Below are 25,427 nucleotides of genomic sequence, written 5' to 3'. Positions count from 1 at the left end.
AAAAGAATGCAAAATTCACCCCATCTGTCCCAGCAGGACCAGCTCAAGAGCTCCCTGCAAACCAGAATCTTCCCATTGGAAGCACCACACAGTGCATCACAAATACTGGGTGCAAAAAAAAACCCCAACAAACCCCTAAAAACTTCAACCAAAACAAGCTACTGAACACCCACACTGGGCTGTGAAATATCTACACATGCAAACGGGTGCACACACAGGAAGTTCTCAGTTTTTAAGCACCTTTCATTTGTTTTAAATTCGAGGAGACAAAAATCCTCAGTGAAAAGGGGTTTTCTTGCTCTGGCAGCAGTGGGCAGGAGGCCTGGGACCAGGCCAGGCCTTGTGCTTGGTGCTGGGCAGGAGCAGAACACTGCAGGTCTTCTGCAAAGCACAGGCTGACCAGAGCACAGGGAGGGGGGGTCACACTGGGGGTGACAGTCGCCTTGCAAGGGCTGGCAGGTGAGTGTGAGGTGGTAATACATGGCAAGAGTGCAAACAACAGAGGGGACTTGCAGGAGCTCATTTGCTGTGGTTTGTGCACTCTGCTGACCCTCCAGAGGCTCAGGGTCTGGATTAACTTCTTCATGAAAACATTATTAATAATTTATTAATTCTTTATAAACATACTCTGGATATAAAGTGTGGTAATAGTTTGCTTCATCTCCTGTGCTGGCTGGGCACAGAGTGATGAAAGACATCTCAGACTGGCACAGAAAGAGTTTGAATTTGCTTCTGAAAACCAGGACAGAGGAAGAAGATCACCTGTTTGACATGGGCACTGGGGGCTGGGCGCTGGTGGCAGTGCCAGGCTGAGACAAGTCCCCCAGGAACACGGCCAAGGGCTGCTGGCTCACAGCAGGTGAGAAGGCTGCAGGGGAGGATTTCCATAAGGATTTCTCCTGGGGTACCACCTCCAGCATTTGGGCAGGCACAGGAGAGCCTGGCAGGTGAGACGTGGCAGGATCTGCCTCAGGGCCACTGCTCCCCCAGCCTGTTCCTCTGGGAGCTGCCGAGGCGGCAGTGGGGTCACAGCCAGCCTCTGATTTCTGGAGTGCTCCGGAGGAACTGGCAGCAGGAGAATTTGTAGTGGAGACCAAGCTGGGGGCTGGGCAGTGCTTGGCTTCTCCCCTTCTTGATGTGTGCTGGGGCCAGAGAGAAAATGCTTCCTCCAATGCTGCTGCCCAGCGGCCACAGAGCGGTGGCTCCAGCGGGGATGGGAGGGCAGCACCCATCAGACACCTGGGCTCAGCCCCTGCCTGCTGCCACAGCACCTGTGCCACTGTCCCTGCACGTGCCCTGCTCCCAGTCCATCCCAGGCATCACTGCAGGGGCAAAAAAGGCATTGAGTGTGAAGCCCAGGAAGCCAAAGGATGTAAAGGCTCCCCTGGAGTCAGGAGATGCCAGTCTCTTCACCAGCAGGGTGATCTCGGTGTGGTCTCAGGCTGGGCGAGGGACAGAGGAGGTGGTGAGGCCCGAGCAGGGCGGAGCCATGGCGAGGGCACGGAGTGCCACCTCTCGGGATGCTCCACTCTGCAGCTGCCCAGCTCTGTGCTTTTGGGAAGGCCGAGGCAGTGGAGTGAGGGGGAAATGCCGCAGGTGAGCAGCAGCCGCTGGCTACGACGGTCCAGGCTCCCTGGCCCAGAGCTAGGGGCTATTGCAACTAAGAAGGTTCATTTTGGCTTTAATCTTATTAAAACAATTCATAACGATCAGCTGTCTCAGTTTGGGCTCACCGCAATTCCTTCAGCTGAGGTCCCCAGCTGATATTAAGGGATGCAACATGGTGAGTGGAAGAACCTCTGGCGAAATCAGAATTTTCTGGAGTGTTGTGGGGGTACTTCTTGTCTCAGAGGGTGGGAATCCAGGCTGCGAGCTGGTCATAAGCAGGACGTTTTCCCAGGGCACGGGGTGCAAAACCAGTTCCTAAAAGGAGCAAACTGGGGGCAGATCAGCAAATTTCTGCTGGATTTGAAGCTGTCTGAGCTGGTGCTGGAGCCAGTGAAAAACCTGGACCATGTTCTTCCAAAGACAGGAGTCCACCATGGAGAAAGGGAGGGATTTGCATTAAAAATTAGCATTGCCTAGCAGTGGAATTTGGCCCTTCACGGGAAAGGATGCCATTTTTAGTGGGGAAAGAAGATGCCTCTGTCACAGCTCCTATTACAGCAATCCTCCCACTCAGGCCTGCCCCATCCCGACCCATTGCAGTGGCTCCCAGATCCATCTCTGTCCTTACTTCAGCCTCGTCCCTCCAGCCTTCTCTTCAGCATCTCTTCACCACCACCACGGACGTGCTTTGGCCACCTCGGGGAAGCTGTGCAGATCCCTGCCTCGCCTCCCCTCCCGGGGATAACAGCAGGCAGACAGTGACCCTCGGCTTTACAGTGCTCTTCTGAGCGCACAGGTACAGAGAGAAATATATACACACACATGTAGAGGCGTACCCATGGGGATCCAGGTGTGGCTGGGGCAGGCGACTGGCTCCAGGACCAAAGGGCTCGCTCAGATGGGACCACCAGCCGCGGTGATGCCACCCCAGGCTGGCCACCCCTCCTGGCATAGGAGGCAAGGGCTCCGGCGCGGCGCTGGGACGGTGCTTTGATTCCTGAGATTCCTTTTAAGGTTGATTTTAAAAAAAAACACCGTGAGGCACCAGGAGCTGCCTGGCTGACCCAGCCACGGAGATTCCACCAGCGTTTTCAACCACAAGCCCCTTCAGGACTGGCAGTGGGGCGTTATTTTATCATGGTAAAATGTAGCTAAGAAATCAAGGAGGGAGAGGAGTATTTGCTGGTTTTGCAGGGCGGAAGCATTATTTAGTGTCATTGATGAGATTTTCCTAAAAATCCCAAATCTTGTGGCTTCATTGCTCTTGTCACTCCCACTCAATGTCTCTGTGACATCCCAGCCAGGCTGTACGTGGAGTCGTGATGTGAGGAAAGGCACTGATGTCACAGGCTTATCAGGACAAACAGGTTTCACCAGGAACAGGTGGATTTCAGGAAGAGGTGATTTCACGGGGAATTCCGATTTCCCGCGTGAAGGCTGCCGAGGCAGATGGGGAGGGGTAGCGTGGCCGTCCATGCCGGCGGCTCCGGGCTGGTGACGCAGACGGCATCGAGGGTGAGGGGCACGGTGAGGGTACAGGAGGAAGATGAGGAGTGCGGGTCAGGCGTGCGGACGCGGGGTGTGGAGTGAAGCCGCCGCCGTGTCCCCGGTGTCCGTGAGGGCCGCTCCCGGGGCCGGGGCCGGGGCCGGGGCCGGGGCCGGCCGGGGGCAGCCCCCGGGCGGCGCAGCGAGGTCAGTAGTTGCAGTGGCGCTGGCAGGGCTGGTGGACGAAGGCCCCCGGGAGCTGCTTGGCGCGGCGGGGCGGGCGCTGCCGGGCCCTGTTCTGCCGCTGCAGCGCCTTCTGGGCCAGGCGCTGCCGCTCCGCCAGCTGCTTGGCCCGCTGCGCCCGCTGCGCCTGCCCCGCCTTGTCCAGCGCCGCCGCCTTCACCGCCAGCGCCCGGCCGCGCTGCGCCACGGGCGGCTCCGGCCGCGGCTCCGCAACGTCCCTGCGGAGACAGCGGGGTCAGCGCGACAGCACCGCGGCGACACCGGGCACCGACCTCCGGCACGGCCCTCCTGCCCCAACAGCCTGCCGAGCGGAGCGATGCTCCGGCAAGGCACGCTCTGCGACCCCCGAAAAAACCAACGCACCCCCAAGAACTCCACTGTGCTTGCGTCCCTTGAGCCTGGTCTGTCTCCATCCCACTGGGACCCCTCTGGAGCCTTGGCTAGTCTCAGGTTCCCTTTAGCCCTTTCTGCCCCCTCCAGCACTGAGGCGCTCCTGAAGCTCTGGACACCAAGCTCTGGCCCTCAGGGAGACTTTGGAAAGAGAGAAGTCCTGTAGGAATGGTGTCACCTAGACAAGAATGGTGTCCACTAGCCAGGACCAGTGTCACCTAACCAGGAATGGTGTTCTCTAGCCAACAACAGCAACCCCCAACTAGGAATGCTGTCCCCTAACCAGGAACAGTGTCTTCTGGCCTGGAGCAAAGCTCACCCCAAATTCTTACCTCCTCCCCTGCCCCACCAAGGGGCTTCAGGGGAGCTGTTGGAGGGCTGGGACTGGGGGGAGAGCAGGGACCCCATGGCAGGGTGGCAGGCAGGGCTTGTCTGGCAGCATGCTCCAGGTTTTCCCTGGGGGCTGCTGGGCAGGGGAGAGCAGCCCTGGGGGGAGGGCAGAGCTCCAGGATGTGGGCCCAGGAATAGGTGTGCAGGGCTCCAGCCCACAGGCCTGGGGGGGCAAAGGGGCCATTGGGGCATTTCTGTTTCATTTCCCCACTGCTAAGCTGGGGTTTGGAGCAAGGAGAAGTGTCCCACTCCCCACAGCTGTGGGATACCCACCCCCATGCTGGGCCAGTCTGGGGACAGGTGGGGGGTTGAGGCGGGCTGCAGCGCCCTCCTGCCTGAGGGGCCTAAGGGTCTTCAGGGGGCCACTGTGCCCAAAGGCCACCCTGTCCCGTTGGACTTGCTTTGCTCGGGCCATGCCTGTGCAAACCCCCGGTGTAAGCCCTGCCTGGCAAACCCCCCCGGGACGGGTGGCAGGGTGACAGGTGGCACTGGCATGGGTAGCATCGGCAGGAGTGGCCTTGACAGAGGTGGCCATGCCAGGAGACCCTGCTAAGGGCAGGGGAGATGAACATAGCCCTCTCCCAGCACAGCCACGTGCCAAGCTCGTGTCCTGCAGCCATGGCCATCAGAATCTGCTACCGAGACCCCTTAGTGGAGGATTTTGGGACTCGGGGGCTGCCAGCCATGCATGGTGCCAGCTGGGGCACCCTGCCAGATATGCAAAGTGTTCCCTGAGGTGGGCATGGGGACACTGATGTCCCCCACTGCCACACTATGCCCATGGGTGAATCGTTCCTGGGTGTAGGTGAGGATTTGGGACGGCAAGCCGGACCATCCACCCCCGGTCCCTCCGTGGGTGCTGGGGCTGCTGGCCCCCCAACAGCCTCACAGTGCACTCACTCTGCAGCATCGTCCTCGGGGCCCTCCCCATCCACCTCGAGGGTGCTGGTGACGTAGACGGACATGCTGGGGTGCTCGATGAGCAGGTCCTCCATGGGGCTGCTCCCCACGCCGTCGGGCCCGGGCTCCTCTGCAGTAAAACAGGGGGGAGGGGTGACAAACCAACTCTCGTCCATCAAGCAGGGGCCGGCCGGAACCGGGGAAGCAGCCAGTGGCGGTGGCGGACCGGGGGGCGTCGGGCGGGGTCGCGCCGAGCGCCCGGTACCGCCAGCAGCCGGGCGGCGGGCAGGGCCGGGGCGGGCACGGCTGCCTGGGGCGGGGGTGCAGAGCCATGCGGGGCGCAGCGGGGACACACACACATACCATGTACAGTGGGGAGGGAGGGGGAGAGAAAGGGCCATCGTTAGTGCGAGAGACACCCACCGCCAGCGCACCGCCACACGCGGGCCCGCGCCGCGCCTCGGCCAGAACGCCCCGCTCCGGCACGGAAACGGCTCTGCTTGGACAGGCTGAGCCACAGCGGTGGGACACCAGCAGGCCTTACTGCAGCAACGGGTTTTTTCCTTCTCAAAAGGAGAGAAGACGTGAAAAACGCTGCTTTCCCTGTTCTGAGCCGAGCCGGGCCGTGCCGGGGGAGCGCCGACACGCCGGTGCTCACAACCACCACCAGCACTCCGCAAACACGGAAACCAAGCCCACGCAGCAGAAAAACAGTCCACACCTTTTCTCTGGAAGAAATCATGGGAATAAATTCTTCAGCAAAGGTTTTCACCGAGCCTTCAACTCCAGCCTGGTAGAGGCCAAATTTTGAGTGGCTGATCTAGAAGATGACACCCTCCAAGCCTCCCATGCCTTCCCTTCCTCACCTCTACCTGGCAGCAGCACTTGGGCCAGTGCTTTTCTAGGCTGCCTGTGCTTGGAATGGGCAGGGAGCATGCACCAAATGTGGGGACGCCCACACCCATTCCCAGGCTCGTCAGGGGGATTTGAGGGAACCGGTGAGGGGGGAGGCAGTGCAGTATCTACATGGACCCTGCAGCTGGATGAGGAAGCACACATGAAACTGTTCTTGCGTGGAGAAACAGAGCATGGGGCTGGGTATTCCTGGCTCGGTGCATCCCCAGCTCCTCCTGCAGCTGATGCCCCAGCCCAGGGCTCAGGACAGGCCACAGTTGGCCTTACAAACACGAGAATGTCTTTCTCCAGGTCAAAGGATATCAGCCTATTAATAGCTGTTAACATGCCGGGCTGGAGATTGTTTGCCAGCCTGGGGACAGCCACCGAGCTCGGCTGGAGCAGCACTCCCACAACAGGGCACGGAGATCATCCTGGGCACTGTGCCCATCCTTTGCCAAGGTGGGGTTTAATGTCACAAAGCAGTATTTTGGGATCCTCAAGTACCTCAGTGATGCACCCACTCCCTGGGTGCTGAGCAGGGCCAGGCTAAGCAAGGGGGCAGGAGTAGCATCAGAAACATTCCAGGAAGGCCTGAGTAATTCGGGTGCATTTTGCAAGACAGAGGGCAATGACCAGGCTGACAGAGGCTGAACCCAGAGGCTCCCTAGGCTGCCTCTCTGCTGGGAGCTGCTGCTGGCCACCACAGCTCCAAGGGAAAGGATGGGGCTCCGGGTTTGGTTCTTGGAGCGTTTGCTGTAACTCAAGCCCCAGATATAGGGCTGAAAGAAACTGGTCCCCCACTGTTCAGGGACTGCTGTGGGAACAGACTGCAGCTGAATCAGCAGCAGGGTGCCATTCATAGGCAGACACTGCTGGAAGCCAGCGCTGCACCGAGAGCTGAGGCACTTCGCTGGGAAAACGTGGGAGCATTTTGTGCCAGAGTCAAGCTCTGGTCCCCTCTGAGCCATCTGCAGCCCCCACCCAGGGATCAGAGCACAGTGTAGCGTTTCTCTGGCTGGGGGAACTCCTGGCTCCTCCTGGCATGCCTAAGGCTCGCTGCAGCTGCTGCCAGCTGGCCCCGACACGTGTCAGCTGTGTGCCCACTGCTCCGGGGACCTCCTTGCAACAACCCCCTGCCATGGCACTGCCGTGACCCTCCCTGGACAGTCACCTGAATGCCCAAAGGACAAGGAAGCCTCCACAGCTGCCCATGCCCACACCACCCATCACCTCCAGCAGCTCTCCAGTGCTCCCACCAGGCATGGGGCTGGCCCTGTCCCCCATCTCAGTCTTGTCCCTGCTCTGGTCCCCTCTCCAGGTCACTGCATATGGGAAAAAAAAGCCTAATGATCAACCTGAATAACAAAAACAAGCATGAGGAACAGGCAGGGAACGTCTGCTCAGAGACCTGCTACCTGCAAGAGGGAGGACAAACCCCTCCTCCTAAACCTGCAGGATACATCTGTGGTCCCCGAAGCTGGGGCCTCACTACCAAAGCAGAGCACAGCCATCAGGAGCTCCTGCACAGGCAGGAGGGTTTGTCTCTGATTGCTGCTGGATTTGCAAGGAAAAGGTCATAAAAACATCATTGCAATTGGCTGAGTCATCAATCTACAACAGAAACTCCCAAGGTCTGAACAGAGCTGGAGAAGTTCTGCACAGGAGGAATTCAATCTGCCTGGTTGGTGCTACACAGGGCTCGGGATGGCTCTGGGAATGGGGAGCCCTGTGGGCTCTCTAGGTACAGGCACCTGGTGCCAAGCATCCCTTGTGCTTGGCATGGACAGTGGGAATAATTTGGGAAGATAACCAGCCCATGGAGCTGAGATTTACTCCTCTCAAATGACCCAAACATGGCCAGATCTCTGGTGCACATCCCCAGCTGGAACAGGCAGGCACCACTGCCACCTGCCCTCCCATGGGGACAGCCCCGTGCCCCCCCAGCCAGGACTGGGGTCTCCCAGGGGAACAGGCTCCTAGTTTGCTTTCAGCAGGGGCAGGGCAGGGAGGAGCTGAGCTTGTCTCCTCCTGGAAAAGTGCTGCTGTCCAGGGCTCAGCCCAGGCCATGGCAGTGCCCAGCCTGCCAGGGCTGGGCCCCCCACCCCACCGAACCCCGTGGGCAGGGTCACCCCAAAACTCTGGGTGATCTCCCTGCTTTACCAGGCTCCCCTCCTGGCATGGAGGCACCTGGAGGCTTCTGGGCAGCAGCAACCCCGGCTGGAGATGCTGGTGCTGCTCCCACACTGGCAGAAAGTTGAGAACCATCACTGGGAGAGGAAAGGGGAAAAGGAGGAGCAGGTCAGGGGCTGCTGCAGTGACCACAGACCTGGGCACCACGGGCAGAGCATGGGGACCAGGGGAGAAAAAATGAAGGGCAGAGCTGTTCCTGTGTGGTGTAAGCTCATCTGCTGATATAAGGGTGTGCCCAGCTCTGGAGAGACAAGGTGCAGCAGAGGCTGTGGGAAGACAGTTCTGTTGCTTTGCTCACCTGCAAGATCAATTATGAGCCAGCCATCCTCCTCCTCCTCTTCCTCGACAAAGGGTTTGGGCTCCTCCAGGCCCTCTGGTGTGTTGCTGTCACTGAAGAAGAGGCTGGTGAGACGCTGAAACATGGTGGGGAGCAGTCCAGCAGGATGGACAAGGAGATAGAGCTACTGCTGGGCACCAGCTTCCAGGCACAGACACAGGAGAGATGGGCAGGGAGGGGAGAAAGAGCCCTCGAGGTGTCAGTGACAGAGATGTTTGGCTGCCAAAGGAATCAGAGCTGAGTGGTGTACAGTGCAATTGTGAGGTGCTTCACTTGGCTTCAGTGCAAAGGCCTGGGAAAGGGAGAGAAAAAGGAACAGCACATTAAAACAGGCTGGCAGTGTGGCCCTCCCACATCCCAGGGGCTCAGACGGGCTCAAGGGGACAGCAAAAAGGTGCCTCTGGCACTGATCTGTGCCATGGGCTGTCCCAGCTGGTGCTGTATCCGAAGCAGCACTCAGTGCCTGTGCCCTGCAGCCCCCATCTGCATCAAGCCCCGTTGTGGCCTCATCTTGGTGGGTGGGGTGTCCCAGGAGACCCATCCCCAGGAGCTGGCAGGGACAGAGCAGACACTGTGCCTAAGTCAGGCAAACATGCCAAGCTCCTGGCAGCAGGCAGGACGAGGACAGCATTGTCACAGAATCCTAGACTGGTTTGGACTGGGAGGGACCTCAAAAGCTCATCTCATTCCACCCCCTGCCATGGCAGGGGCACCTTCCACTGTCCCAGGCTGCTCCAAGCCCGGTCCAACCTGGCCTTGGACACTTCCAGATATCCAGGGGCTGCCACAGCTGCTCTGGGCACCCTGTGCCAGGGCCTATCCACCCTCACAGTCAAGAATTCCTTCCCAATACCCCATCTGACCCTGCCCTCCGGCAGTGGGAAGCCATTCCTCCTGGTCCTGTCCCTCCAGTCCCTTTTCCAAAGTCCCATTCCAGATCTTTTGGAGCTCCTTTAGGCACTGGAAGGGGCTCCAAGGTCTCCCTGGAGCCTCCTCTTCTCCAGGTGAATGCCCCCAGCTCTCCCAGCCTGTCCCAAAGCAGAGGGGCTCCAGCCCTTGGAGCATCTTTGTGGCCTCTCTGGACTCACCCCAGCAGCTCCACATCCTTCTGATGTTGGGTCCCCAGAGCTGGAGGCAGCTCTGCAGGTGGGTTTCACCTGGGTGGGCAGAGGGTCAGAATCCCCCCTCACCTCTGCCCACCCTGTGAGGACAAGCCCAGGATGCTGTTGGCTCTCTGGGCTGCCAGCACACACTGTTGTTCACATCTTCACCTCTGCTCAGCTCATCACTGTTGTATCCCTGGGAAAGCAGATTCCCTCCAGTGTGGGGAGAGGTCAGCACTCATTCTTTTCATTCATGTCTGCCAAGCTCCTGGCAAGGCACAGGAGTGGCAGCCAAAAGGTACATTTGTGTGTTGTGTGCCTCCTGGTCCAGAGACATTAAAAGAGTATGAAAAGGCCATAACCTGCCAGCAGGAGATCAGTGCAGTGAGAGGGGACAGCTGGGTGCTGCCGTGCTTGGCACACTGATGTGGGTGCATTGAAAGGGCAAATCCCCATTTCATGGCAAAGCCCCAGCTCAGGACCCTGTCGACCAAGGGGCCATGGAGCTTGAGTGATGTTCCACCCAGGGAAACTCCACCTGCTCCAGGCAGCGTGGAATGGGAAGGGTACAGGGGGCACCATGTGTCCATAGACACCCCAGTCCTCCAGCAAGACAAGTTCTAGCTCAGCCCGGCTTTCCCGTGGCTTCCCCAGTCCCAGCATCCTGGGAAGGTGGCTGGCCTGGGCACTGCAGTTCTGGTGCTCAGGCACTCTTTTATTCATCCCTGTGGGATGGAAATGCCTTTTGCAGTCCCTCAGGTGCCTTGGGAGGAACCACATCTGCTCTACAACGCAGAAAATGAGAAACCAAAGGAGCCTTCCCTCGGGATGGGATCCCCTGGAGCTCAGGGGCTGTGATCTCGGACACTTCCAGATGCAGAAGGGAGTGATGGAGCATGAAGCAGCCCTGCAACAGCCAGCTCTCCCTCCCTGGCATGGCCAGGGCAGCAGTGTGACACCACCTGTCCCCTAGGGCAGGTCCTTGGTGACTTCAGTCACCCCAGAGGCACAAGGCAGACCACGAGCCACAGCCATGCCCTGCTGCAGACAGCAGTGCTCAGGGCTCCAGCCCAGCTTCCCACGCACTCTGGGACGGCTCAGCTGAGCCTCTCCCTCTCCGCTGAGTCTCTTGTGGAGACTCTCACCAGGAAGAACAGGAGGTCAGGGAGGAGTCTGCTCTGTGTCCTGAGAGGGTCCCTGCCTTCCCCTGGAGGCACTGAGCAGGGAGGGGCACTGAGACATGGCAGAGTTGTTTGTTTCTCTGACCCTACAACCACCACGGCCATGCTGTCACCCTCCAGTGCTATCAATAAATCAGCCAGATGCCCCCCTCACCTGGATCATTAAAGCATATTAATATAAGTCAGGGAAACACCACGCAGAGGGGCTCTGAATGCACTCTGGTGTGCTCCACTCCGAGCACCGGGAGCTCCCTCCCACGGGATGTCCACGTGCCTCCATTCCCACCGGGCAGGGCTGGCAAAGGCCGCCCTGGCCAGCCCCGAGGGCTGTGGCACACAGCCAGCCCAGCCTGGAAACCTGGCACCTGCCTGAGCCTGCGCCCAGGCAGTAAATACCTTTTCATGTGACATGACTATTATTTATTTAAGAAGTTTATTAAATACCTAATTGTGGCAGAAACTCCACAGCTCCCAGGTTCCTGCTGGCGATGTCCCAGTCTCCCACTGTTTGCTGCTCCCCAGGTGCCCGGGCAGGAGGGCCTGGGGCAGCTCGTGGCAGGCACAGGGGTCACAGGGGCCAGTCCCCTGAGGCCACCATGGCCCTGGCTCAGTGTGAGGCCAGGAGTGGGTTCATGCACTTATTGAGCTGGGGCATTGCCAGGCTGGCAGAAGTGCCGAGCCAAAGCTGACCCCAGTGTCAGCAGGCAGGTCCTCAGTGGGGATGGGACAGCAGGGTCCCCTGTGCTGTGCCCCAAGCCCACCACACCAGTAGGACACTGTCAATGCTCTTGACTTACCTCATGCAAGTGTCACTCTTGGTCTGCTGCCCAGATGTCACCCAACAGCAGAGCTGGGGACAAGATCTGGCACACAGGGACAGGGGAAGACAGTGACAGTTTAGCTGCCAGGGCAAGGTCACCCAGAAAAGCAGCCAAGCAGGCAGGGATTTTCCCTGTTGCCTCAGACAAGTCAGCCTGGAATGCCTTGCTGCAGTCAGTGCTTCCCATGCTCTGCAGCCGTGGCTTTGGGAGCCCCCTGCCAGGGGCTCATCCTCCAGCAAGCTCAAAGCCAAATGACCCCTGACACGGTCAAAACCTTTTCGTTTTCCTCTGTTAAATCATGACAAAAGCTTTCACAGGACAGCGGGAAAGCTGTTCCCCCAGGAACAGCTCAGAGCACCTCCCTGCTTAGGGACCAGTCCCCAGAAAATGACAGGAAGGGAAGTAAGGTACCTGGATTCCTCAGGTGTCCACCCCAACCCAGAGGTAATTTGTCTTTTCTGAGGACACAACAGACACTATTATTTTTGATTGTCCCCTCTCCTAAATGTAACTTCTCAAGTTAAGGCACAGGGGCTCACAGGCAGCTGCCATAGCTCTGGAGGAAGTGGGAGAGAATTAAAAGCTCCCCCAAGAGCAAAACTCGAAATGGATAATTTTAAAGGATCATTCCCCAGAGAATTCAAGTAAGTCTCCAGCTGTCACCCTCCCCAAGCCAGGGAATGTGGGGTGGCCCTGAGCCCTTATCTGGTGCAAGAGAATCTGTGCCACGGGTGGGCTACAGTGGCAGGACAGCCCCATGGTGGTGCCCAGGGAGCTGCCGGCGGATCCTGGCAAAGCCTTCAGGATCAAACCTGCAGGGTGAAGGCAGGAGTGAGGCCAAAATGCAGGCAAGGGCCAAAATGAGCATTAATCCTCCCCCTCACTTTACCCTGCCTCAGGTTAAAGCAGCAGCATGAAGCTCTGATCTCCAGAATTCTCAGCAGGTTTGTGGATGACACGGAGCTGTGTGGAGCAGTCAGTTCGGCAGACGGAAGGGATGGGGCACCCAGAGGGTCCTGGGCAGGCTGGAAGAGCTCACGTGAACCTCACGGAGTTCAACCAGGCCAAGTGCAAGGTCCTGCACCTGGGTCAGGGCAGCCCCAGCACAGGCTGGGTACGTGGGGAGCAGCCCTGGGAGAAGGGCTTGGGGGTGCTGGTGGTGACAAACTGGATGTGACCTGGCCATGGGCACTGGCAGCCCAGAAACCAATCCTGCCCTGGGCTGATCCCACAGCGTGGGCAGAGGTGAGGAGGAGATTCTGACCCTCTGCCCACCCAGGTGAAACCCACCTGCAGAGCTGCCTCCAGCCCTGGGGACCCAACATCAGAAGGATGTGGAGCTGCTGGGGTGAGTCCAGAGAGGCCACAAAGATGCTCCAAGGGCTGCAGCCCCTCTGCTTTGGGACAGGCTGGGAGAGCTGGGGGCATTCACCTGGAGAAGAGGAGGCTCCAGGGAGACCTTGGAGCCCCTTCCAGTGCCTAAAGGAGCTCCAAAAGATCTGGAATGGGACTTTGGAAAAGGGACTGGAGGGACAGGACCAGGAGGAATGGCTTCCCACTGGCATAGGGCAGGGTTAGATGGGATACTGGGAAGGAATTCCTGCCTGTGAGGGTGGACAGGCCCTGGTACAGGTGCCCAGAGCAGCTGTGGCAGCCCCTGGATATCTGGAAGTGTCCAAGGCCAGGTTGGACCGGGCTTGGAGCAGCCTGGGCTAGTGAAAGGTGCCCCTGCCATGGCAGGGGTGTGGGATGAGACGCTCTGTAAGGTCCCTTCCAACCCCAGCCAGTCTGTGAGTCTGCAATCTCCCACCCCACTAGCAGGGAGCAGCTCCTGGCCTAGGAGACCCTCCAGACCCTCCCTGGCAGCCACCAAGCTCCTCCATCAGTTCATCGTAGGGGGCTTGGGTGACCTCCTCAGCCCTTCACAAGGCAAGAGACTCCTTGGCCAGCTCCTGCCCAGTGAGATGGCCACGTGCCACCTCCATCCCTGCAGGTTCCACCAAGCACTTCTCTGGCTGGAGCAGCCAGTAGCAGATCAAGCTCTGAAGTTTATCCAGGTATTTGAAAAGCCTCTGCTTTCCCTGCAGCAAATGTTTCCCCCATTTACACTAGGGCATGGAGGGCTGGCAGCCTCAATGGGAACTGCAGAGCAGGAGGGACCCGAATGTGTCCCTGGCAGGGGACTGAGGTCAATCTGTGCCTTGTCACCAGGCAGAGGTGGTGCTCACAGAGCCAGTTTGGGCCAGGAGATGTCTTCTCTTTCTCTCAGGTCCCTTCTTCCAGCTTTCCTACATCTGCAGGTGCCCCACATCTGTGGGGGAGCTGTGTCCCAGGTGTCCCCGCTCAGGACACAAGGGGACTGCCTATATACCCCACCCTTGGGGCTGAGCTGCCCCAGAAACCACACACTGACCCCCGGCTCCTGCCAGAGCTGGGGCCACCACCACAGGACAGCTGTCATCCTTCCCAGGCTTCCACAAACCCCCTGTCTTGGCGTGTCAGCCAGGCACTGCCAGCGCAAGGGGACAGCCCACCAGGGACACTCAAGCTTCTAAATGAATTATGTCCATCAGAATCCTTCCAGAAAGTCCAAGAGCCTTCTTCAACAAGCCAGAAGGTATTAGAAATATTAAATTTAAAGTGGAAGCAAGGAAACCACAATGCATCAAGTTATTTTTTCCCCTTCAGAAACCTCGACACAATAATTACTTTTCTGAGTCACCGTGGCTGCAAACAACCCCAGGAGCTAAGAACAGGGAGCAGGCTGGGCAGCAAAGCCCCGGGATGCGCCAGGAGCTTGTCAGGGCAGAAGCTGCAGCTCTCACAAGTCACAGTGTGCAAGAAAACAGCAACTCCCCTTGGAAATGGCAACAGGCTCCCTGAAACTTTCCATAAATACTCGGCAGCGGGAGGGATGCTGCTGGCAGGCAGCGGGAGCAGCCCTTCCTCGGCACAGCTAAGAATACCCCGGCAGTCAGCCCAGCAGGAGGCAGAGGTACAAATCAGGTGCCTTCCTCCAACCCACTTGGGAAATGGGATTTTCAACTCATTTTACCTAAATTAGACAAGCATTTCAAAGGCTCGCTGTGCTGGATGTAGGAAAATCCTAAACCTGGCACAGAAACACAAAACACAGCAGGGGATCCAGCAGCTGGGCGGCTCAGGGGAGTTCTGCTCATCACCCCAGAAATGACCAGTGAATCATCCCTGGGCTGTCCCCTACCCCTCCCCATCAAGGGAGGGACCAGAGCTGGCAGGAACCTGCCTGGGACAGTTTGGCAGGGCTGAATTAACGCTGAATTTGGTCCCACAATGACTGTGCTACAGGTCCAGCTGATCCCATTGCTCTGCCAGCAGGTCCACGGATGGGATTCCCTTGGGGGAGCTCTGGGAACAGAGGCAGAGCTGCACCCCGAGGTGCTGCCAGCACGGACGGACTGATTCCAGCAAAACAGAGGCTGAAGCTGAGCCAGAGCCTCTTCCATGGCAGATCAGGGGAGTAGGGGGCGGGGGGAAGCAGACAGCAGTTTGAAAAATCCCAAAAAAACTCATCATGAGACTCTTCTTATTAAAGGCAGACCAAGACAGGAGCTGGAGGAGCTTTCCTCAGCCAGTCCAGGGTCTCAGCAGGGCCTAGAGTTCCCACATGCTCCTCCAGATCCTGCCTGAAGGAGGGGGACCCTGCAGAACGAGATGTTTTTCCCAGAGCTGGTCTCTGCCTGCACAGCAGCTCTTCTGTCACTGCTGCACGAATGGTCCTTACCCCAAGGGCAAATGTGACCTCGTGCTGCTTGATATCATCACACAGAGTCCTGGCAAACCTGCCAGGGGCTGGCAGGATCTTGGAAATTTTAGATTTGCCATGAGTCATGCAATGAAATTTTAGAACTTTCCTCTCTGGGATGCGCTGGGTGAAGCATCCCAAGGAGTGAAGCATCCCAAGGAGTGAAGCATCCCAAGGAGCTGCACGCTGGGTGGGAGGGGAGCAGCCCAGCCTTGCAGCCCCCACAAATCACAGAGGCTGGACTTCGACACCACAAGAACCCTGAGCTGTCCAGCAGCTCCCTCCGAGCCCACTCAGGGCCCCCTCACCGGAGCAGGACTCGCTGGGCAGTCAGCATTAAAAACCACTTAGATACAAGTTTGTGTCACAGCGTTTTCCAGTCTAATTAGAAGCAAGTAATTACCATTACACAAGCAGGTGTTTCCATTTGAATACCTGGGGGAAAAAACTTTTGTATTTTTCCTTTTTTGTTCACCCATATAAGCAGCAGTTTGATGCAACAGGTTCCCAACAGTGAACTACAGCCGACAGCTTTTGTCTTTTTTTGTTGTAGGTTTGTTGTTTGAGGGGGGAGAAGGGGAGTATTTTGTGGGGAGGAAATATAAAAGGAGAGGAATGATTTATTTTAGAGCAAAAGAACACAGTTCTTGGCACTCTGTAGATTAAGCCTGGTGGGAAAGGAGGTCCAGCACAGTCCTGCACCAGAGCCCAACACCTGTTTCTGGGAGGGTTTCTGGGATTGTTTCCTTCCCCAGCAAAAGCTTGGCCGAACAAGCAACAGCACTTGGCACCTGCCCAGCTCAGCTCTCTTTGGCGCTGCTTCAGCACTGGCTATTGCTGGCCTCAAGAGAGTTTAATCCACTATTTTGGGATGCCAGTCTCTTTGCTCAGGTGCTCTGAGCAGAGCTGTAGCTCCCTTACACAAATATGTATATGTATGTGCATAAAAGAATTATAAGAGCAAAAATGCCCTTTTTAACCCGTTTCTACACTCCACAAAGTCCAAGTTTTTCCACAGTGAGTCCCCCCAGATGGGAGAAGCATTAGTTTCCAGGGCTTGCCAGGCTCAGCCAAGCTGAGGTGACAGAAATGAAATCCAGAGGAAAGTTGCCCTTTTAGCACATGACTTTTTTGAGCTGTCCCAAAGGAGGCGCCCTTAGAGCAGCAATAGCAGAGGGAGATGCTGCGTTTGGTACCTGAGGGACTCCTGGGATGCACTGGAGTTGCCCCAAGGCACAAACCTCGGCTGAGCACTGCCAGCATCCTCCCCCTCCACCACGGCCCCTGCCCGGGCAGCACAACTAAAGTGAACACAAACATCAAAGCATACATCTGAATCTCATGGTGGGATTTACAAAGGCAATCGAGACCTAAAGACAGAAGGATTTAAATCCAAAGCACCAAGGAGTTGCTGGAAATAAGTTAAATAGATAATACTTTGTGTCAGAGACTTACATCTCTTTATAGTCTCTACAAAAATTTATTTGATGCAGTATACCGTAGATGCCATATTTTACACAGTGTATAACACACAGTATAGATACACAATACAGCATCGATTTATTTGATGCAGTATACTGTAGATGCTGTATTTTATACAGGATATAACACACAGTATAGGGAGGTGTCCTTACCAGGACACCCCCTGCAGGGGGTTGGAACGAGACGATCTTTAAGGTCACACCCAAAGCGACTCATTCAGTGATTCTGTGACATATTTCATATATTGACACATACTTATATTTATATATTCACATTCCTTTTCCAAAACGCCACGTTTCGCAGCCGCAGAGCGCCTAAACATCACGGGGGGAGACACATCCGCGTTTCCTGCTGGGAAAAGCCGCAGCAGCGACGGGCGCGGGAGGCGCGCGGGGGCCAGCCACGCGTGGCCACCGCGGGCAGTCCCACGGTCGCCACCGCCCCCGGGCCGGCGGGGTCACGGCGGGACACGGGGGGAGCGCCGTGACGTCTCAATGTCAAATGCAAATGAGGCAACGTCACCAGAGCGCAGCCAATGGGAGCGGGGAACGACCGCCAATCTTAATCCGGGGAAGAAGAAACAAACAACGGGCGCGGGGGGGCCGGAGCCGAGGGCTCCCGGGCCGCCCCCGCCGGACGCTCCCCGCCCGGGCCGTGCGGGCCCGCAAAGCCCCAGCCCCCCGGCCCGGCCCGGCCCGGCCCGGCCCGGCCCCGACCGCGTCCCGCGGACACTCACCGGCCCTGCGTGTCCCGGGCGGCGGAAGACGCTGAGGTAGTGCCGGTGCCGGGGCGGTGCCGGTGCCGGTGCCGGTGCCGGTGCGGAGCCCGCCGTTCTGCCGAGCGCGCGCCGCTCCCCCGCACAAATCGGCACCTTCCGACAGCTGATCGTGACGTCACAAGGCGGCCCCGCCCGCCGCCGCCGCAGCCAATGGGAGCGGGCGCAGGGAGGGCGGGGCCCGCCCCGGGGCGGGGCCGGGGTCCCGGGAGGGGAGCGGGGCTCGGGGGACGCGAGGGGGCGAGGCCGGGGCCGGTCGGGCTCCTCCGGGCCGCGGGGCGAGGAGGCGGCAGAGCCCCGGGCAGGCGGCGGCGAGGGGCTGGGGACTCCCGGGAACGCGGGAGGAAGGGAAGGGCTGGAGACCCCCGGAGTGTTGGGCTAGAGGGGAAGGGCTGAGACCCCGGAGGTGCGGGGGAAGAGGGGCGCTCCGGCACCGAGATACAACGGGAACGGGAGGAGGGAGATGGACGGAAATCAAGAGCTGAAGCCACTGAAAATAAAAAGCGATAAGAGTCCGGTCCCGCCCGCAGCGCCCCGAGGACGCGGGGGGGACAGGAAGGGTGCGGGGGAATGTGCTGGCGCCTGCCGAAGGGAAGGGACAGAGGCTTGAGGCTTCCCAGACACCCCACTCCCTTCTCACTGCTGTGCTGCAGAGGCCTCATCTAAAGAGAAATTTTGGTCCATGAATGAGGGGCGGGGGCCGAAGCCCCTGGATGTGCCACCCAACCATTGCCCACCTGCGAGGAGGCTCAGGGCCTTCGAGAAGAACGACACCAGGAACGTCCCTGGAGTGTCACAACCCCTCAGGATGCTTGGCATCACCAGGTTTGCCTTCGTCCTAAGCATGGGCTGACCGTGGCACCAGAGTCTGGTTTGACATGGTGCCAGGCTTGTCACACGGCAGGATATCGTCTGTATAAAGATAGAACATTTATTAAAACAGTCATTAATGGAGCCGTTTGGGTGTCTGAGTCATGCATGGAACAGTTAGGACTCATCTGACATCACAGGTGAGAATTCCCCATTGTAAATTCACCAGAGGTAGAATTTAATTGTGTCTTATTCAACAAGAGGTCACAAATTAACTAACATTTAGTCTTCTGTAATTGACGGATCTTGCAGAAGAGTGTAAACCATTTTGGGAGGAGAGCTGCCATCCTGCAGAGCTGCCACCCTGCAGAGCTCCCACCCCACTTTGCCAGGAGGGGAGCAGAAGCCTCTGAAGCTTGAAACAGTCCTAAGCAGAAAATCCACCCATTTGGGATGTCCATGGAGGGAATTCTGAGCTGGCCATGGCAGTTTCAGTGAATGCCCAAGGAGCTGAAGTTGCTGGGCATAGAGGGGGATGATCTGCAGAAGGCATCCAGAAGTTACAGCATCACCACACTTGACCCCCAGCCTGGTCCATGCCTGAAGCCAAGAGCTCGTGCTGCCCATGGAGGTTTGTTTTGCTGCTTCTGCTTGCCCTGGTTTCATATGGAGTGATTACAGGATGGCTCCTGCTGGCTGCAGCAGGAGTGCAGAAATTAACCTTTAATCCTGCTGCCATAGAGGAGGGCACAAATGAATGCAGCAGAATGGTTCTGGTTAGGGTGAAACGTTCCAGGGTAAACTGCCCCATTTGTGCTGGCATATGCCCTAAAGCACAGGTTTAAATGGGATGTCCCTCTCTTCATTCCTACAGGGATGGGAAATGCTTCAGTCTCTGCTGCACCCTGCCCTGGTCTCCTACTGCCAAGAGAGGGTGGCAGTCCCCTCCCAGGGCAGTGTGTAGCCCCAGTGATTTAGTACTGGAAAAGCACAGATGGTGAAGCAGAGGAAGGAGCTTCTCACCAGCCTGAGGCCATCAGCAGTGGCTGCCAGGCCCTGCTGTGCCCGGCCAGGGACTGTGACCAGGGACTCTGGGGTGGGTGACAGCTGTGCTCTGTGACAGTGGGAAGTGACTTTAATCTTGCTGGCACCGGGAACAGTGGGCAGGAAGCCGTGGTGGCCCAGCCCTCGTGTACAATCCTGCAGTGCTGAGCTGGGGTCCACGTCACTGTGTCTTCTGTCTGTGCATTAGCAAGGAGAGACTGGAGGGGACCCCCTGTCCCCAGGGACAGCAGTGTCTGCTGACGCTGAGTAAGGGAATGGAAACCAGAGTGCCTTCCCTGTGGCATCCTCAGGTAGGATGGAGGGACACAGGGCATGACCTGGCTTTGACTCCTGCATGGCCCTGGCCCTCCGGTCGCTGGGAAAGTCACGCTGGGTTGAGCTGCAAGGCCTGAGGTGGCTGTGGCTGGAGAGGATGAGCAAGCAGCTGACTGCACCTCACCTGCCCGCAGGTAATGGGGAGTTAAGTGGGGCCTTGTGTGTCACAGCACGAGCCCACCCCAGCAGCTGCCTCGGGCTCTGCTGCTCAGGAGCGTAACTGGAGGCACTCTGTGAATTTGGGTGACTGCTGAAAATAGGAAGGTGATCACACTGTCTTCTGCTTCATCCAGGAGGCTTTGGGAGCAGCACTGACAGCCTCTGGCAAGGTGCAGGGCCAGTGTGTAATGCATGTGCTCCGTTTCACCCAGCAAATGGCATGCAAAGCAGGCAAGGTGCTCATTATAGAATGGTTTGAGTTGCAAGGGCCCTTAAATATTGCCTAGCTCCAAGCCCCATTTACCTGTCCTTTATTTAAAAAAAAAAAAAAATATGCTTCATCCAGCTACCCGAAACTTCTAAAACAATAAGAGATCAGGGTATGTGATCAGGGTATGTTATCAGGGTATAGTATGTTCGGATCTTTGCAAACCCCTCCAAGAACACGTCTCCAGCATTTGGCATTGACTGAGAAGGGCGTCCCAGGGCACCCCTCCAGCCCCAGCTGCCCGCTCTGGTTTCCCTGCAGGTGCCTGGGGTGACCCTGCTGCATCCCAAGTGCTGCTCCTGGCATCCCTGACATGAGTTTTCCCGGAGCCCAGGGAGCTCTGGCCCAGCCATTCCTCCTGGTGATGCTGAAGTCACCAGATAACTGCTGAGCACCTGAAGAAGCATTTCCCAGCCATGTCCTGGGGCTATGGGTCAGCAGCTGGCTCAGTCCTTGCAGCTCCCAGGTGCCCGAAGGCCACGGTCTGAGTGTGCCACAGGGCTTGCTGCCACACCGTGAGCTGGGTGCTCATTAGCTGGGGCTGGGAAGAGCAGTTAATGAAGAAGTACACGTGCAGTGTACAGAGACAATCCTTCAACACAGGCTCTGTGCCAAACAGCAGAAACCAAGGAAATGAATCACAGAATATACTGAGCTGGAAGGGACCCAAAACGATCATCGAGTCCAGCTCTGAAGTGAATGGCCCGTACAGGGTCAAGACCTCACCTTGGTGTTATTGGCACCATGCTCTGACCAACTGAGCTAATCTCAGGTTCTTTATGAATGAGCAGAAGCTGCTCATTCTCCTTCCCCAAGCCACCCTGTCCCAGCCTCCCCCATCCCGCTGAGAGCCCCTGGGGCCCAGAGATGCGCCCAGACACCCACCCAGCCCCAGTGAAGCAGACTGAGAGGTGCCACCAATCACCCCCACACACCCCTGGTGTCTCTATGTGCCACACCTCAGCTCCTCAGGTGGCTGTTCCCATGCTGCTTGTCCCTTGGGATGGATTTTCCTGGAAGCCTGAAGTTTGTCTGTGCTGTAGATCAAGAAAATGCAACATGCACTCTTTCACATCTTTAAAAATCCTCATCAATCTCCTTGGGAGCCCCTCTGGTCCCTTGAGTGGTGGCACTGGGGACAAGAGGTGTGCTCCTTACTTAAACGGGGAAAGACCACCAGTCCCTGAGGAACCTCAGTATCTTGCTGGGCTTTGGTGGCCAGAGTAAGGTCCATGAGGCACAGGCTCAGCATGGCTTCTCCCCCACTGCCTTACCCCTCCCAGAGGTGCCTAAGACCTGTCTGGCTCGGGTGGTCTCCATCCCAGGTGCACAGAACTCCACAGCAGTGTCTCCTCCCTCTTCCCACAGGGATGCTGGCAGGGAGACGTAGCTGTGTCCGGCCAGACACACCCCCAGCTGAAGGGCTCGGTTCAGCCCCTGCCAGGGGCAGGGCAGTGTGGATGTGGTGTGGCTCAGGTGAGTGGTAAATGGGGGTTGTTACCAACTTTGGTCACTTGCTGCCTGGTGGCTGGGACGCCACTGCTCCCAGCACCCCAGTGCTCCCAGCACAGGGCTTCGCATCGGCTCCCAGGCCCCAGTGGGCACAGAGATCTCTGCCCAGCCCCCCGGCCCGCACTGGAGAAGAGCTGAGAGGCACTCAGGGAACCTGTGGTTATCGTAAGGCTGGGGACAGTTCCTTTCTGGGACACCTGGGGACGGGGATGTGCTCTGCAGTGGGGAGGAGCTGCTCTGTGCTGCATGGCCTGGATGAGAGACAGTAACCTGAGTGAGGTGCAGAGAGATGGCTGATGATCATATCTATGGGGCAACCACCACCCTCCAGCCCCAAAAAACCTCTTTGTGCCCACTTAGCACCCGAGGGTGGGGGGAAGAGACGGGGCTTGGCTCCCCAGCTGCCCTGCCATGGGACAAGGCAGGAGGTCTCAAAGTGCGCTCCCATCCCAGAGAAACTGCCCAGCACCTGAGATGGGGATGGTCCATGAAGAGCCTGGGATTTGCCCGGGGCTCTGAGTGTGGCTTTCCAGCAGTGAAGGAGCATGGAGGAGTTTACCTAGAACAAATACTGTGAATGCCCTCTGGGAATGACCACAGCCAGGAGGTGACCTCACTGGAAAGAAATCTGGGTGTTACATTTGCACTTCTCTGACAAAAAGACCTATTTCCCAAAGATGAACGTGGGACAGAGGTTTTGCATTTATCGAATAAAAAATGGACTTGCTTCTATATTTAGAATTTGGGTCAGCAGCAGCTTTCTGCCAGGAGACACCAAAACAACTTTGAAAAACAGGGCTGCAAACCGGCTCTGGGCCAGGCAGCAGTGTCCGGTCGGGAAGGCTGCCCAGGGGCAGTGATCGGAGCAGAGGCTGGCCGCCTTTGGCAGCAGTGTCCGGTCGGGAAGGCTGCCCAGGGGGAGTGATCGGAGCAGAGGCTGGCCGCCTTTGGCAGCAGTGGCCGGTCGGGAAGGCTGCCCAGGGGCAGTGATCGGAGCAGAGGCTGGCCGCCTTTGGCAGCAGTGGCCGGTCGGGAAGGCTGCCCAGGGGCAGTGATCGGAGCAGAGGCTGGCCGCCTTTGGCAGCAGTGCCCGGCCGGGCGGGGTGTCCCTCCTGGCTGGGGACGCTGCTGAGCCCCGTCCACGAGCAGCCCCGTGATCCCAGCCCGGCGGCGCTCTGACTCAGGGCACCCTGGACTGACACCTCCTTGTTTTTCACAAGCTCCTCTCTTGGCTTGGGGACAGAAGGAAATAGCAGCTGGTGAGATGAGCCCAGTAATTTGACCCAAGGCGATTTTGGGGTGTGTGTCTCAGCACGGAGTAACCTTGCCGGTCGGGGTGCAGCAGCCGGGGTCAGTGCCCGTGAGGCGAGAGGATGGCGAGGGACTGGACACGGCAGCACCCTGTCAGCCCCTGCTACTGCCAGAACCGGGCGGTGGGAACAGGCAGCTGCCGCAGACAAGGAGAGCCGGCAAAGCTCTGCACTCTGCCCGCACGGCCGAGGAGGCAGCGGGCAGCTGCCGAGGTGGCTCCTGATGGGTCTCCTCAAAAGGGACTGGCACCCGGCTTCGGCCTTCCACACCGTGCCAAGAGAAGGAGCCTGCGCACCCCGCTGCCAGTAACGGCGGTCGCTCCCGCTCCCTGCCCTTCGCAATCCCCCGAGGCTCGTCATTCCCCGGCCCCCGGGACCCCAGCAGCGGCTGTTACCTCCAGCGTCCCCCAGCTTCACCCCAAAGGAGCTCGTGCCATTCGCCACAGTGGGGGGATGTGCTCCCTAGGAGTGGGATGTGCTCCATCGTGGTGGGGTGCTCTCCACAGGGGTGATGTGTACTCCACAGGGGTGGAATGTGCTTCATACGGGAGGGATGTGCCCCAAAGGTAGTGTGCTCTCCATGGGGAGGGTGTTCTCCAGGGGGGAGCTGTTCTCCACACAGGGAAGTGTGAGTTCCATCGGGTGTGCATTAGCCCAGAGGGCACACAATGGTGTGAAGGCCAGGAACAGGCCCCGGCTCAAGGCTTGCTCTTCCTCTAGCCCTTCTGACTCCAAGCAGGCTGGACAAGGACCCAGGAGCCCTTGGGAGCCTTGGCACTCAAGAGTCCCCCAAGCCTCTGATGCTCCTGAGGGGCTTCAGTGATGGCATGGCTTTGTAGCTTCTATAAATCAGGACAGTTGTATTTTCCAGAGTTTGGATCACACGTCTCTGGCTCTTCTGCCTACTCCTGGGTTGAAGTGATGCCCTCCAGAGAGGTGCCATGAGGTGGCCAGTGTTCTGCCCAGTCAGTGGTGCTTTATTCAAGTGTGTTCCCAAGTTGCCCTTAAGTCTGTGTGTCCCAAAAGTAAGATGAGCATTTGAATCAGCATTCAAGGTCTCTTTAAGGTCAAAGTTAAATCCTGCCTAAACCAACTCCAGGCCAGTAGAAGTGCAAGCTTGCCCATGCCTTGGTCACAGAAGGTGCTGCAGCCCAGTGGGTCGGGTCAGGACAGGTCATGCCATGGTGCTCCCTGTCTGTGCCTGGGCTGGATGAACCCCGGAAGCTGCCGCCTTCCACACAACAGCATTTCTGGCTCTTTTGACTCCTGCCACATATTTGTCTTGTGCAAGATGAGGTTTTTGCAGTTGGTCCTGCTGCAGAGCAGTGCTGAGCCCTGGGATCCACCCAGCCTGAGGAGGCTCAGCCCTCTATGGCAAGAGCGGAAGAAAAGGTTGGGCTGAAGCGGAATAAAAAGAGCAAACACTCAGTCGCCTGGCCAGGCCTCCCACAGTTCAGTGTGGATTTGTTTGAGCCCCAGGAGTGCACACCCTGAATTGTGAGCCTGTCTAGTCTGAGGCACAAGGCAGTGCTGACCATGGAGGACTTAATCCTCATCTTCATGTGTTCATAGTCCCATATATTTGTATCAATTTTATTTTAAATTCCTCCCTAGGACAGAGGCAGGAACTTCCTACACTCAAATTCAAGCCAGGATAATAATAATCAAATAAAATGAAACCTGGGTCTTCCATTTCAGGGGATGGGCAAATTACAGGGTAGAAACCACTCTTCTGTGGCTGCCCAGCCTTGATTGTTCAGCTAAGGCTTGCTGGAGATTGGTCAAGGTGTTGTGCGCCAGGTGAACCAGTTTTCCTGCACTTTGCTGGTGCCATCCAGACATTCTCCTTCTCTTTGGTCCTTGTACCTCATGATCCAGGGTCACACCACACCTTCCCCAGCAGCTGGTGTCCTCAGGGAACACTGCTGCTGGACACCGCCATGCTGACATGCTGATATGGTGACGTGGTGACACGGTGACACGGTGACACAGCCCAGTTCTGGTGTGGAGACAAAGCTGCTCCATCAGGCTTTCTTCTGGATGCCTGTGCTCCCACCCAAACCACACAGCCTCACTATCAGTATCCACATCCAAGAAGGTCTGAGTAGGGAAAAATGAACCCATCACCCCCTGCTGAGGAATTCTCTGTCCTGCAGTTTGGTTTAGTCCCGATGTGGAGGGGCAGGGCTCCTCAGAGCTGGCAGAAGCAGCCTTGGGATGGCCAAGCTGTGCTCAGCTGCCCTGGCCAGGTCACCAGCTCTGCTCTGCTTCCCCTTTCCTAATGGGTGAATTTTTGACAATCTAAGCTGTTCATGCTGGAGTAGGATCCCTGGGACAAGGACAGGCTCACCACTCAGTGGTATCCTCAGCCTTGGAGGATCTGTTCCAGCTGGGCTGATGGT

The 25,427-nt window shown here is 57.7% G+C and overlaps 2 protein-coding genes across 3 annotated transcripts in view; one reads left to right on the top strand and one right to left on the bottom strand.

The window, feature by feature from the left end:
- PIGU (phosphatidylinositol glycan anchor biosynthesis class U) overlaps nucleotides 1–25,427 on the top strand; it is a 112,734-nt gene that overhangs the window by 50,715 nt on the left and 36,592 nt on the right. The window lies entirely within an intron of this gene.
- TP53INP2 (tumor protein p53 inducible nuclear protein 2) lies at nucleotides 590–17,700 on the bottom strand. 2 transcript variants are annotated; one of them, XM_068208232.1, is made up of 4 exons: nucleotides 17,548–17,700; nucleotides 8,402–8,732; nucleotides 5,017–5,326; nucleotides 590–3,554 (listed from the first exon to the last, which is right to left on the bottom strand). In XM_068208232.1, the coding sequence occupies exons 2-4, from the start codon at nucleotides 8,523–8,525 to the stop codon at nucleotides 3,302–3,304; spliced, it is 687 nt and encodes a 228-aa protein (XP_068064333.1). In that variant the 5' UTR covers nucleotides 8,526–8,732; nucleotides 17,548–17,700; the 3' UTR covers nucleotides 590–3,301. The 2 variants fall into 2 exon arrangements, with proteins under 2 accessions (XP_068064333.1, XP_068064334.1); XM_068208233.1 differs by having other exon boundaries at nucleotides 5,017–5,146.

The sequence above is a fragment of the Anomalospiza imberbis genome, chromosome 17 (genome assembly GCF_031753505.1).
Source record: "Anomalospiza imberbis isolate Cuckoo-Finch-1a 21T00152 chromosome 17, ASM3175350v1, whole genome shotgun sequence".
Taxonomy (NCBI): domain Eukaryota; kingdom Metazoa; phylum Chordata; class Aves; order Passeriformes; family Viduidae; genus Anomalospiza; species Anomalospiza imberbis.
Note: the sequence above shows the minus strand (reverse complement) of the source record. Positions and strands in the feature narration are given on the sequence as shown.